Source organism: Tachyglossus aculeatus, chromosome 5 (assembly GCF_015852505.1).
Source record: "Tachyglossus aculeatus isolate mTacAcu1 chromosome 5, mTacAcu1.pri, whole genome shotgun sequence".
In the NCBI taxonomy this organism is placed as follows: Eukaryota; Metazoa; Chordata; class Mammalia; order Monotremata; family Tachyglossidae; genus Tachyglossus; species Tachyglossus aculeatus.
The window spans coordinates 18,938,452-18,952,235 of record NC_052070.1 but is presented as its reverse complement, the minus strand read 5'-3'; the positions used below and the strand labels follow the sequence as shown (position 1 = coordinate 18,952,235).

Below are 13,784 nucleotides of genomic sequence, written 5' to 3'. Positions count from 1 at the left end.
GGGGAGACAGAGAACAAAACAAAACATATTAGCAAAATAAAATAAATAGAATATGTACAAGTAAAATAGAGTAATAAATACATGCAAAAGATCACTATGGCTTAATTATGAAGTAGGATTTGTGCCCTGCCAAGCACAAAATGAGAGTCAGAGGTCATAGTGGAGAAGCAGTGAGGCCTAGTGGAAATACCAAATGCCTGAGAGTCAGAGGACCTGATCCCAGTTCTGCCACTTGTCTGCTGTGTGACCTTGGGCAAGTCACTCCACTTCTCTGTGCCTCAGTTACCTCATCTGTAAAATGTGTTCTTGGATGTCCTCCTGTCACCACCTCTAGGAGCCATTGCTCTGAGGCTCATGCCCCTGCTAATGGAGCAGAAGCGTGGGTGGGTGGGGAAAGTGGCAGGGGTCTAGGATGCAGCAGTGTGGGTAATAATAATAATAATGTTGGTATTTGTTAACTGCTTACTTTGTGCCAAGCACTGTTCTAAGCGCTGGGGTAGATACAAGGTAATCAGGTTGTCCCACGTGGGGCTCACAGTCTTCATCCCCATTTTACAGATGAGGGAACTGAGACCCAGAGAAGTGAAGTGACTTGCCCAAAGTCACACAGCTGACAAGTGGCGGAGCCAGGATTTGAACCCACGACCTCTGACTCCAAAGCCCTTGCTCTTTCCACTGAGCCACGCTGCTCATTGGAAGTCCTGATTGCTACAGAACCATACCAACACCATGTCTTACAATCCATGCCAAGGGCAGCTCCGCCACTTGTCAGCTGTTTGACTTTGGTCAAGTCACTTCACTTCTCTGGGCCTCAGTTCCCTCATATGTAAAATGAGGATGAAGACTGTGAACCCCCCGTGGGACAATCTGATCACCTTGTATCTCCCCCAGCGCTTAGAACAGTGCTTTGCACATAGTAAGCGCTTAATAAATGCCATCATCATCATCATCATCATCATCATCGTGTCTAGCAGAATGGCGTACTCTCCTGATCCAAGGCCACCACTGCCCATCTTACACTGAGTAGTTTTGTTTCTGATTTAAAAATTCAGAAAAACAGTGTTGTTTTTTCTTTAGTAGTGGTTAGTGGGGATTTTCTGTATTAATATTATGGTTATTTTAATAGAACCAACTGTGAGAGCAGAACTGATGGAACAGGTGCCTCATATTGCATTGTTTTGTCAAGAAAACCGGCCTTCAATCCCTTATGCTTTTTCCAAATACTTATTGCCTATCGTGGTTAGGTATCTTGCAGACCAGAATAATCAGGTAAGATTCCTTTGTAAATATCCATATGCTGGGGGTTGTCAGAAGGTCTCGACTGTATTACACTTTGATCGAAAACAACAACCATGTCTCTGAATGTCAAGTTGAATATTTTGTTGGTTCCCAGAATTCCAGAAGTATGCCCCATTGCTTGAAATTATGCTTGTGGTTCCTTCTTTAATTTCTTCTGTCTACCAAATTATAATTATTCAACAGTTTGCAGGTAGCCTGATGTCATTATATTGCTTTTTACCTCTCCTTGGTGTCAGTTAGTAAAAGGAGCCATGGTTATAAGGGACCCACAACATTTCTGTCCCAGGGCTGTAAGCACTGCTGTTAGACCTGAGAGAGCCCTCTTCATTTCTAAGGAGACATTAGTGTTTAGGAGACAAGGTCGGTCCCTTGTAACTTCACTTTAGACTCATTGTAATTCCTAAAGTTGTGGCATGACAGTATGGGTTTTGTAGTGGTATCTGCAGCGAGCTCTAGGAAATACTTCAGAGCCCCAAGGGAGTTGTAGAGTCCTGGAGCTCTTGTAATAATGTCTGCCTAGTATAATACAGATAGCCTAATAGTGGTCATCTGTAAAATCTGTGTTTTAATTGGATTTTACATATATGTTTAATGTTACAGAGAAAATGTTTTGCTACATTTTGTTAGGTGTAAGTGGATGTCTCACTTAAGAAAATTAAAAAGTTTTTAAAGTATGTTTTCTTGGAATGTGTGATTTGTGTCCTCATTTTTGTTTACCCTTTGCTTAAGGTGAGAAAAACAAGCCAGGCAGCACTGCTGGTTTTGCTAGAGCAAGAGCTTATTGAGCGATTTGATGTGGAGACCAAAGTATGTCCAGTTCTTATAGAACTAACTGCTCCAGATAGCAATGATGACGTAAAGACCGAAGCCGTGGCAGTAAGTAGTTAGCTCCTGCTATTAGACGTAATGGAACATGATTTTTATCAAGAATCTAAATATCTCCCTTGTAATCTGTGACAAGAGGAATGTTGCGGTAAATATAGGTTGATTTAAGGTTTATTTTATGAACAGTGGTTTATGGAATGCAGATGTATGTATAGATGTGGTTATGGATTCACATACGCACATGCTTCGGGGTTCCCAACTCTAACAAGTCTGAAGGGATTGCCTTTCAGTGTGGTTGTAGCAAAATTTCCTTTCAATTTCATTGGAGAAGCAGCGTGGCTCAGGGAAAGAGCACGGGCTTCGGAGTCAGAGATCATGGGTTCAAATTCCGGCTCCACCAATTGTCAGCTGTGTGACTTTGGGCAAGTCACTTAACTTTTCTGTGCCTCGGTTACCTCATCTGTAAAATGGGGATGAAGACTGTGAGCCCCACGTGAGACAACCTGATCACCTTGTATCCTCCCCAGCACTTAGAACAGTAAGTAAGCGCTTAGTAAGCGCTTAACAAATGCCATCATCATCATCATTATTATTTTTATTTCAGCCAGTTGTGGAACTGGGTAGACTTGGTGTCTCGGAGAGGGACAACCCAATCCCGGGATGGAAGTCAAGCGGGGATGGGAAGCCAGGCGGCATGGAACTGGATGGAGGGGAAGAGAATTGGGAAGGTGGAGGTGGGGGTGGGAGGAGGAAGCAGCCCAAGGTCTGACTGGCAGTTGTTTTTTAATTTTTTTCCCCCTGTGCTCAAGCTTTGGTTGAACAACCTGACTTGAGCAGAAGATGAAAATGGAGGAAAGTAGGAGAGGTTGGGCACTAAGGAAGCTAGATTTTAGCATCTCTCTGAATGGACAGTGGGGAACCCAAGCAAGAAGGGAGGAAAGGAATTACAGCTAAAAGGATTCTAACTTCTCTTTTTTTCTTCTTCTGTTGTTGTCATTGTCTTCCCTCTGTCTTTCTCTATCTGTTACATATACATATGTATGCATTTGCACGCCCACGCACATTCAACTCCTATCCCTCCTCTCTCTCTACCCCATCGTCAGAAAGGGAGAACAGGGAGATTCTGGACTAATTGGAGTATTAAAACTCCAAACAGAGGTGCCTGATTTAAATGCACCCTCTGCTCAAACACAGAACTTGATGCAGTTTTCTCTTGGTTTGGACAGTTTCTGTTGTTGGGTAAATGCATTGACTCTGATGGGGACTTTACTGGGTCCAAGTTGTGAGTATGGTATGTCCAATACTGTTGAGAATGTGTTGAGAATACTGTTGAAGAATCTCAATACTTGAGAATCTGTTAAAATGGGGCCCTCCGGTAGTTCTGCCACGCATGAAAAATGCAGAACCAAGAGAAACTTGGAAGGCATGTGAGAGAAGAGATGTGTCGTTGAAGGAGGGAAAGAGGGAGAGAACCTCAGGAACTGGGTGTCAGGGTTTAGATTCATTCATTCATTCATTCATTCAATCAATCAATCGTATTTATTGAGCGCTTACTGTGTGCAGAGCACTGTACTAAGCGCTTGGGAAGTACAGGTTGGCAACATATAGAGACGGTCCCTACCCAACAGTGGGCTCACAGTCTAGAAGGGGGAGACCGAGAACAAAACAAAACATATTAACAAAATAAAATAAGTAGAATAAATATGTACAAGTAAAATAAATAAATAAAAGGGTAATAAATACGTACAAACATATATACATATACACAGGTGCTGTGGGGAAGGGAAAGAGGTGAGGCGGAGGGGAGGAGATTCTCCTGGGTAGAGAGGTGTTTTATCACACAATCAATGGTATTTATCGAGCACTTACTATATGAATGAGTGCAGTGTTCCTATTTGTTATCCTTTATTGGTCATTTCTATAACTTGACCCTTGATGTGTTTAATTGGCCTGATTAGACTATTTAGTTTACTATTCATTCATTCAATCATATTTATTGAGCGCTTACTGTGTGCAGAGCACTGTACTAAGCGCTTAATTTGTCACAGGCGTGACAGAACAGTTTGAGGTAACATACTCCTTTGGCTATTGAATTAGTTTTACAGATTTTGTACCTGGTACTGTTTTCACCAAAATTATTGTAAAACAATGTTTTATTTATCTTTTTTACTTCAGGATACAAGATTTTTAAACAAACTTTACGATAAGCACAAAATAGCTTATTATTTAGGTAATTACTATTATTATTAGGTAATTATTTATGAGTCTAGTTGTACTGCTGAGTAGTTTTCGGACATATCTGTGGTACACATCTCAGTATGTGAAATAATGTTTAAGAATTATAAAAATGTATTACATATGTGAATATACGAACTTTTAGCATAGAGCTTTTAAAGTAACTTATTTGGTGTGCATAGTGAGTGGAACTGAAATTTAAAAGAGAAAATTACTTTAAGGTGGACTTCTGAATATACTTTGGGCCTAATGAGATTTAGCAGCAGGTGCATAATTCCTTGACCAAAAGAAAAGACACATTTTTCATACAAAGAATTACATATAGAAGCATCTGTGTGAAAATCTCTTTGAAAGGTGGTGCTAAAAATAGTATGCATGGTCGTCCGGATTAAATGAATAATGTCAATCATAACACTCTTAAAATTCATCTCCAAGTGTGATGCTGTTGCTTTTCTCTTTCTTGAGAAATGAACACATTTAAACTCTCAAATACAATGTCCGTTTGGCACCTTTTTGTATCGTGTAAGCTTCCATTTTTTGTTTTATAATCTAAAGTTCTGAGGGGTAGCTTAAATATTGAGCAGTTAAATATAAGAACTCATACTTTCCCATATGCTCCAAATTGCTACCCCTGAAAAAAGAACATTGAAAGTGCACATTTTCAAATGCAGTCAATCTTTAATTATTCCGGATCAAACTTTCCAGCATTTGTGTTTTTCCTAACTTTTAGCTGTTTCATTGTTTGTTAGCCCTTACAGCAGGGAGAGACAGTAAAGTGGGAGAAATAAAAGAAGGTAAAGCTCAAATGAATCATTTTTATTACTTATTAGCAGCTGTAATTAAAGGTAGGGGGAAGGTTAAATTGTTGGTTTAATGTTTTAAATGGTTTAAATGTTGGTTTGGTATTATCTGAGTTTCTGTTATTCTTTTTGATTTATCCTTAACTTCCAGTGATAATTGAAATTAGTCTGAAAGCCAGATGATGTTGAAAATCAGGCAGTTTATTTGAAATGAAATATAGTATCTTTATTCGGAGATGCCCCCAGCATATTTTTATTTTCTGTCATTAGATAATGTGCAAGATGTCTCCTATGGTTGGAAAAGATATAACAGAGAGACTTATTCTGCCCAGGTTTTGTGAGATGTGCTGTGACTGCAGAATGTTCCATGTTCGAAAGGTATTTCTTATAACTTGGCTATACTACAAGCACTACTACACTACAATGAAAATGCTCTTGGCCTGTTTTGTAGGCAGTTTGAAATATGAGTGTTATGTTATTTTTATCCACAGGTTTGTGCTGCCAATTTTGGGGATATTTGCAGTGTAGTTGGGCAGCAAGCCACCGAGGAAATGTTGGTAAGTATTTAATATTTGTAATTATAACATTTGTTTGGCGTGGAGATGGATGGGCAACCATTTGGAGCGTTTAAGGAGTGGGGAGAGGTGGACCAAGCAGAAGAGTGAAGAATGGCCCAGAGAGGCTGGAGGCTGAACTGAGAAATAAGCAGTGGCAAAAAAAATGATTTTGTGAAATTAAACAGTAAAGAATGGTAAGAGGACATGAAGTAAAGGGTAAACCCGTCCCTATATAAGACACATATTCATTCTCTCTTCTTTGCAGCTGCCTAGGTTCTTCCAGCTTTGTTCTGATAACGTGTGGGGTGTCCGAAAGGCCTGTGCCGAATGCTTCATGGCTGTTTCGTGTGCAACATCACAAGAAGTTCGCCGGACAAAGTTGTCAACACTTTTTATTAATCTGATCAGCGATCCTTCACGATGGGTAGGATTTGTTTTGACTGGCTGCCTTTGCTTTAATTCTGCCTTCCAAATCCAAATAAGTAAATGACTAGACAATGGCTGGCAATCTCTTGAATCTCAGATTTCTGGGTTAAGTGATACCCAACATCTCTGTCCCTGTAATTTCCCTTTCTTCCCGCCCCACCTGTGCCCTCCCCATCCCTATTTTTTCTTGTCTTTCGAAATCTTTCTTCCCCCTCCATTTCTCCCTGTCTTTCAAACTACACTTTTCCACCTTCCCCTTTCTGCCAGTCCTCTCCAGCCACCCTTTTGTCTCGATTCTTTTTACCCTTTCACCCCTTATCCATTTCATGCTCTCCTGTAGTCTCCATCTTTGTCCTCTTGTATTGGCCATCTTCTTTCATCCAGGACCCCTTTTCCTCTTTACCCTGGGGCCCTTCCCTGCCTGGCTCCTCCAGACCCTGCCCCTCACCGCTCCAAGCTTGTCTCTGTCCATTACTATCTCGATTTGAAACTGAATTTCAAGCTGTAGTTAATGTATGCCCTCCACCCTCTTGTTGGTCATGCATGCACTGTTAATTGTGGGACAGCGTTTCACTTTTGAGGGGAATAAGCTGATTTGTAGCATTCCCAACTTGGGGGAAAAAGTCTTTTTTATTTTTTAAATGGCACTTCTTTCTATATCGAGAGAGGAGCTTTTTTCAAATTGGGGGCTTCTGACCAGCCTGTAAAGTGGGGATTAAATACCTATTATTCTCCCCCTTAGACTGTGAACCCCATTTTTTTAATGGTATTTGTCAAGTGCTTACTATGTGCCAGGCACTATACTAAGCTCTGGGGTAGATACAAGCTCATCAGGTTGGACACAGTCTATGTCTCACTGTCTTGATCCCCATTTTACAGATCAGGTAACTGAGACTCAGAGAAGTTGTGACTTACCCAAGATCACACAGCAGAGAAGTGGTGGAACTGGGATTAGAACCCAGGTCCTTAGACACCTGGGCCTGTACTGTATCCATTAAGCCACACTGCTTCCTAATGTCGTTCATTAGGAATATAGGGTTCTACAACAATTAATTCTTATTGGTGTAAACAAATCAGTTATAAAGAGAAGTATAAAGGGAAGCAAGAAGTAGGCCAAAAAATGCTAAGAAATAAAAAAGAGTAATTGGTAGAGCAAATGTGATAGGTTGCTATGAGCCCCAGATAGGACAGAAACTGTGTTTGATCTGATTTTCTTGTAATCTAATACAGTACTTGGCAGTAGTAAGTACTTTACAGATGCCATTAAAATAAATAAGACAGCAAATGCAGCCCGGGAATGCTCTTTTTAAATCTAGTGTTGCCACTGAAATGAATATACTCTTTCAAGTTTTTGTCTGGCAAAATAGCAAGTTCTTAGTACAGTGCTTTGCACACGGTAAGCGCCCAATAAATACGATTGAATGATGGATTTAACTTTTGATTGGATGGAACAAAATTACCACTTAGGTGTCCTATCAAAATAGGACAAAGCACTCCTATAAAGGCCTATAAAGGTGGTTGCTTCTCTTTCATCATTTAATTCTAGAATATGTGAAGTACTTTTTCCAAAATAATATGCTGGCAGTCTCCTTGGAGAAATTTTTTTTGGTGGCAAAATACACTTTCATTTAGCCCAAAATATCTAATAGTGGAAAAAGGAAAAGTTGAAAAGTAAAAATTGTACTCCGACTGAGAGTCTCCTGCAGGACAGGGACTTGTATCCGATCTAACTTGTACCTACCCCAGCAGGTAGAACAGTGTTTTGACACACAATGTTTAACAAAAACCATTAAAAAATGTATTAGAGAAGCAGTGTGGCTCAGTGGAAAGAGCCCGGGCTTGGGAGTCAGAGGTCATGGGTTCTAATCCCGCTTCCACCACGTGTCAGCTGTGTGACCTTGGGCAAATCACTTAACTTCTCTGTGCCTCAGTTACCTCATCTGTAAAATGGAGATAACCTGATTACCTTGTATCCCCCCAGCGCATAGAACAATGCTTTGCACATAGTAAGCGTTTAACAAATGCCATTGTTATTATTATCAGGGCCTCTGTTTTATTCTGAGTAAATTTCAGTCCCAGTTGAGGAAACTAAATATATCCCCAAGTTTTATTTAGCCTAAAACTAAGGTGTTTTTGATACATTCTTCTGGAAGAAACTTCATGTCATTTGTCCCATCTGTTTTTGTGACCTTATTGCGAAGCATTTTCTCCAGCTTTTAATCTGAGCAGCATTTTTTTTTTGCTTTGTCATTTTGAAAGGAAAAAAAACCTAATGGGTGGATGAATCAGTCAACAGGATTTACACTATATTAAGTACTAGTGGAGCTTGCAGTCTTACAGCGGTTAAGGGACTGGTAGATACAAGGAGAAGACTGAGTCAAAGGGGAATAGATTCATTCATTCAGTTGTATTTATTGAGCGCTTACTCTTTGCAGAGCACTGTACTAAGCGCCCAGGAAAGTACAATACAACACAAAAACAGTGAAATTCCCTGCCACAACAAGCTTTGGAGGTTCCTGGGTGGGAAAACACGGTTAGAACAACATTTTAGTAAAATGATCTGAGCAACAGAGTGAATTATGGACCAAAGAGACGAGAGGCTGGTGACAGAAAGATCATTGAGTCACTGAGGAGGTTGCTGTTATAGTTTGGCTGGGATAGGTCATGCTCCTGAACCAGGATGGATGCTGTGGGGATTGAGAGGAAAGGGTGGATGTGGGAAATGTGGGAGTGAAATTGGAATGTGAGTAACTTTTTTTTTTTTCAGTCTGAAGCACTGTGAATTTAAACTTTTAGCCATAGCAAAAATGGGGAAACAGGGAAGAGAACTCACACAATTCAGAGCTAACTCTCAGGGACTTATTTACATGAACATATTTGTGTGGTTTATGTTTATATTGTGTACGACATTAAATTGTAACCTGCAATTTAGGTATTTAAGATAGTGCTATGCACCCTAGGGTTGCTCAGTAAATATTGTGTAGTGAGATTCACTGGTCCCGCATTTTGGGGTATGGGGAGGAAAAATGAGTGAATACTTCCTCTCTCCCTGTCCCCCAAAACACTTAGGTGTATCTTATTGTATTTTATGTAAATGCAAAATAATGTCTCCTGGAGTGTTGGGATCTTGCCTGGGTGACCTGCTTTGTATGCAGAATTTATAGCTTCAGGATTAGAGCCTTGGAAAATCCCCTTATGTTCCAAGTCTTCTAATTATTCAGAGACACAGCGTGGCTCAATGGAAAGAGCACAGGCTTGGGAGTCAGAGGTCATGGGTTCAAATCCTGGCTCCACCAATTGTCAGCTGTGTGATTTTGGGCAAGTCACTTAATGTCTCTGGGCCTCAGTTCCCTCATCTGTAAAATGGGGATTAAGACTGTGAGCCCCATGTGGGGCAACCTGATCACCTTGTATCCTCCCTAGCACTTAGAACAGTGCTTTGCACATAGTAAGCACTAAACAAATGCAATTATTATTATGAAGTAGCCTGAGGTGAGTTCCCAAACCTTAGTACAGGCTGCATTCCCCCAGATTACTCCAAAATTTCAAGTCAGTCAATCAGTCGTTTTTATTGAGTTCTTATTGTTTGCAGAACACTATTTTAAGCACTTAGGAGAGTACAGTACAATAAAGGTGTACTGCAGATAGTGAGGATTTGAGAATGAGAATTCCCATTTTGGAGAATGAGACTTCTAAAATCAGACTAAAACATACTGGAAAATAATCCTCCAATTTTCCTTCCAAGAGCCACCTTATGGAACAATACGATTCAGTACTAGTTCAAACTGACTCACTTTATCCTTCTTTCCCAATTTTTCCCCTATCTTGAACACACCTTTCCGCCTGGTAGGATCATCTTATTTTCTAATAGTGTTATTTATTGAGTGCTTAGTTACTTTAGAGCACTGTACTAAGTTCATGGAAGAGATTTAACACACAGTCCCTGCCATCAAGTAGCTTACAGTCTAGTGGGAGACTATTTGCATCTAGGAGGAAAGCAAAAGGGGTGATGGATAAGTGGAAAAAAGAAGTACTTTTTGTGGGGAGGCTAGGGAAAAAATGAATTGGGGAATGAGGCAGTGTGATTTCTGGAGGGCTTTGAAGTTGCAGCTGCTGTCAGTCAGATTTGAAGGGAAAAGAAATTCTAGGCATGGCGGAAGGCATGTGCAAGGAACCAGAAATTTTTGTTAGTATGTTTGGTTTTGTTCTCTGTCTCCCCCTTTTAGACTGTGAGCCCACTGTTGGGTAGGGACTGTCTCTATATGTTGCCAACTTGTACTTCCCAAGCGCTTAGTACAGTGCTCTGCACACAGTAAGCGCTCAATAAATATGATTGATTGATTGAGAAGTAAGATGGACAGTGAAAAGGTTCTAGAGCGCCACAGGGGAATAGAGTTTGAACAGAGCAGATAAGTAAGGAGAGATCTGGAGAGCCTGAAGCCATTAGCTTAAAGAAGCTCCTTTTAATTCCAGATGCTTGCATTTTTCATTTTCTTGTCATGTTCCCTAGGTTCGACAAGCTGCCTTTCAGTCTTTGGGGCCTTTCATATCAACTTTTGCTAATCCATCTAGTTCAGGCCAGTATTTTAAAGAAGACACTAAAAGCACAGAGGATCAAACGCTGTTAGAAAACAAGAGGTAAGATTTTTGAATCCCTTTTTCCGTGACATACGTATATTTTAAACATAGTAAATTCTCATTTGCTTCCTTTCTCCTTTTTGGCCTCCATTGCTGCCTAAAGAAGACAGGCTGTGATTTAAACACAGAAATATGTGTACATTGCCGTTAACAAAGTGCGTTAAGCTACAAGTAGAAGTTATGTAAAGGAGATACCATTTTGTCCGAATGGTATTTATGGAGCACCTCCTGAATCCCATACACTGAACAGGTTGGATTCACTGAACCATTTTAGTGGAAGTTGTGCCACAGTATTTTTGTCAGTCATGTAATCAATCGATGGTATTATCAAGTGCATACTGTGTACTCTCCTGTTCAAGGGACTTGGGAGTGTATAATAGAGTTGATAGGTACACCCTGCCCACAAGGACTTCACAGTCTTGAGAGGGAGACAGATGTTAGAATAAAGTGCAGATATGTGCATAAATGCTGTGGGAGTGAGTTGGGGTGATTACAATGCTTAAAGGATGCAGATCCAAATGCATTGGAGACACAGAAGAGAAAGGGAATAGGGCAAATGAGGGCTTAATTGGGGAAGGCCTCTTGGAGGAGATGTGATTTTAATAAAGTTTTGAAGTGGGGAAAGTAGCGGTCAGTTGTATATGGATGGGGAGGATGTGAGTAAGGGATTGGTGGCGAGACCAAGTTACCATAAGTTGGTGTTGGAAAAGTGAAGTATACGGGCTAGGTTGCAATAGGAAGTCAGCAAGGTGAAATAGGAGGGACCAGGCAGAGTAACTGCTTTAAAGTCATTGGTAAGTAGTTTCTGTTTGATGGGGAGGTGGACAGGCAGTCACTGAAAGGTCTTGAGGAGTAGGGAGAAATGGACTGACCCTTTTTTTTAGAAAAATGATCCAGGAAGCAAAGGAGAAGTATGGACTAGATTGTGGAGAGGCAGAGGTCACCAAGGAGGCTGATGCAGTAATCAAGGCAGAATATGTTGAGTGCTTGGATTAACATAGTAGCTTGGATAGAAGAGGGCAGATTTTAGCCAGACTGCAGAGGAGAGAGATCAGGGCTGGAAAGGTGGATTTGGGAATCATCCACGTAGATATGGTATTTGAAGCCCTGAGAGTGAATGAGTTCTTCAAGGGAGTGGATTCATTCATTCCTTCCCCACAGCACCTGTATATATGTATATATGTTTGTACATATTTATTACTCTATTTATTTTACTTGTACCTATCTATTCTATTTATTTTATTTTGTTAGTATGTTTGGTTTCGTTCTCTGTCTCCCCCTTCTAGACTGTGAGCCCACTGTTGGGTAGGGACTATCTCTATATGTTGCCAGCTTGTACTTCCCAAGCACTTAGTACAGTGCTCTGCACACAGTAAGCACTCAATAAATACGATTGATTGATTCATTCACTCATTCAATCGTATTGAGCGCTTACTGTGTGCAGAGCACTGTACTAAGCGCTTGGGAAGTACAAGTCGGTGGATGAAAATGGAGAATGAAAATGGAGAATGGAAAGGGACACAGAACTGAGCCTTAAGAAACTCCCAGTGTGAGAGGGAGGGAGGCAGAGGAGGAACCTGCCTTAGAGACTGAGAAGGAGCAGTCAGAAAGATAGGAGGAAAACCAGGAGAGAACAGTGGCAGTGAATCCAAGGTTGGTTTGAAGGGTGGTTCACAGTGCGAGGGAACCATGATCATTGGAAGCAGAAATCGGAGCTTGGGAGTGAAGGCGAGAGCAAAAGGGCCTATTTCATTGTTGCATATGGGCCCATTCTTTTGTAACTCTGTTGGAAAGGCTACACTTATGACTCAGTACTCTTGGATTTTGAGCCCCATTGAGAGACAGGAATCAGGTCTAACCCCAACTGTGTAGTCTTTCCCAGTGTTTAATTCAGTGTTAAATACTTAGTAAGTACAGTGACTACTACACGGCAAAGAAGAAATATCCCACCTGAACAGGTAAGAGAATTCAGCAATTAGGGACTCTGAGAGATTGCAAGATGAGGTCTGCTGCCGTGGCTCAGTGGAAAGAGCACGGGCTTTGGAGTCAGAGGTCATGGGTTCAAATCCCGCCTCCGCCAATTGCCAGCTGTGTGACTTTGGGCAAGTCACTTAACGTCTCTGCGCCTCAGTTACCTCATCTGTGAAATGGGGATTAAGACTGTGAGCCCCCCGTGGGACAACCTCATCACCTTGTAACCTCCCCAGTGCTTAGAACAGTTCTTTGCACATAGTAAGCGCTTAATAAATGCTATCATTATTATTATTACCACCAACTGCTAAACACTCATCTCTTCAATCAGTCCATGGTTTTTGAGTGTGAAACACTTAGTACTTGGGAGAGCCCAACAGCAGCATGACACACTTTCCCTCACCCTTCAGAAATGTTTACTCTCCAATGGGGGAATTAAGACAAAAATGATTTACAAAGAGTGGGACCAAGCAGAAGAATAAAGTTATAATGGTTAGTCGTACAAGTATACCAGAATGAAAGAGCGAATATATAATTGAATCTACAAATAAATATAAGTTGATATCTCAGTGCTGAAGATAGAAACAAAAGGCATAAGCTGTATGGGTGATTGTTGGGTTGTTGTGATTTAATTGTTCCTGGGCAATTCTGTATTTCATCACAGTTCCTTTTTTCCCGAGCTATTCAGAGGAGGAAGGCTTTATTATTTCAAATTCTGTTGTCTGGGTTCCCCTCAGAAGTTAGACCTTATTGAAGGACCATGTATTGCATGCCCTTCTCATACTTTCTGAAAAGTAATGTCTGTTCCTTGGAGCCAGCTGGGTAGGACTTATTTTTGTTTCCTTTCTTTTAGCTTGTTAAACCAAGATGAAAATAAACTAACAACCATTCCTGGAAAAATCCTTTTAGGGTTTCAGGGAGGAAACAGAGTTGGGAACTTCTGTTGGTGTAAAAGAAGCAAGGGAGATACATTTCATATATTGGCTAAAAAGAATATTCAGAGAAATATTTTGATGCAACATGATGTGCAATG

The 13,784-nt window shown here is 40.8% G+C and overlaps 1 protein-coding gene across 4 annotated transcripts in view; it reads left to right on the top strand.

Moving 5' to 3' along the window:
• Positions 1 to 13,784, top strand: part of PPP4R1 (protein phosphatase 4 regulatory subunit 1) — a 147,423-nt gene that overhangs the window by 102,282 nt on the left and 31,357 nt on the right. For all 4 annotated transcript variants that reach the window (XM_038746652.1, XM_038746649.1, XM_038746648.1 and 1 more), the window contains exons 5-10: positions 1,127 to 1,269; positions 2,029 to 2,175; positions 5,430 to 5,537; positions 5,651 to 5,716; positions 5,982 to 6,140; positions 10,653 to 10,780. In XM_038746652.1, coding sequence (XP_038602580.1) covers positions 1,127 to 1,269; positions 2,029 to 2,175; positions 5,430 to 5,537; positions 5,651 to 5,716; positions 5,982 to 6,140; positions 10,653 to 10,780 — 751 coding nt within the window. The remainder of the gene's footprint in view (positions 1 to 1,126; positions 1,270 to 2,028; positions 2,176 to 5,429; positions 5,538 to 5,650; positions 5,717 to 5,981; positions 6,141 to 10,652; positions 10,781 to 13,784) is intronic.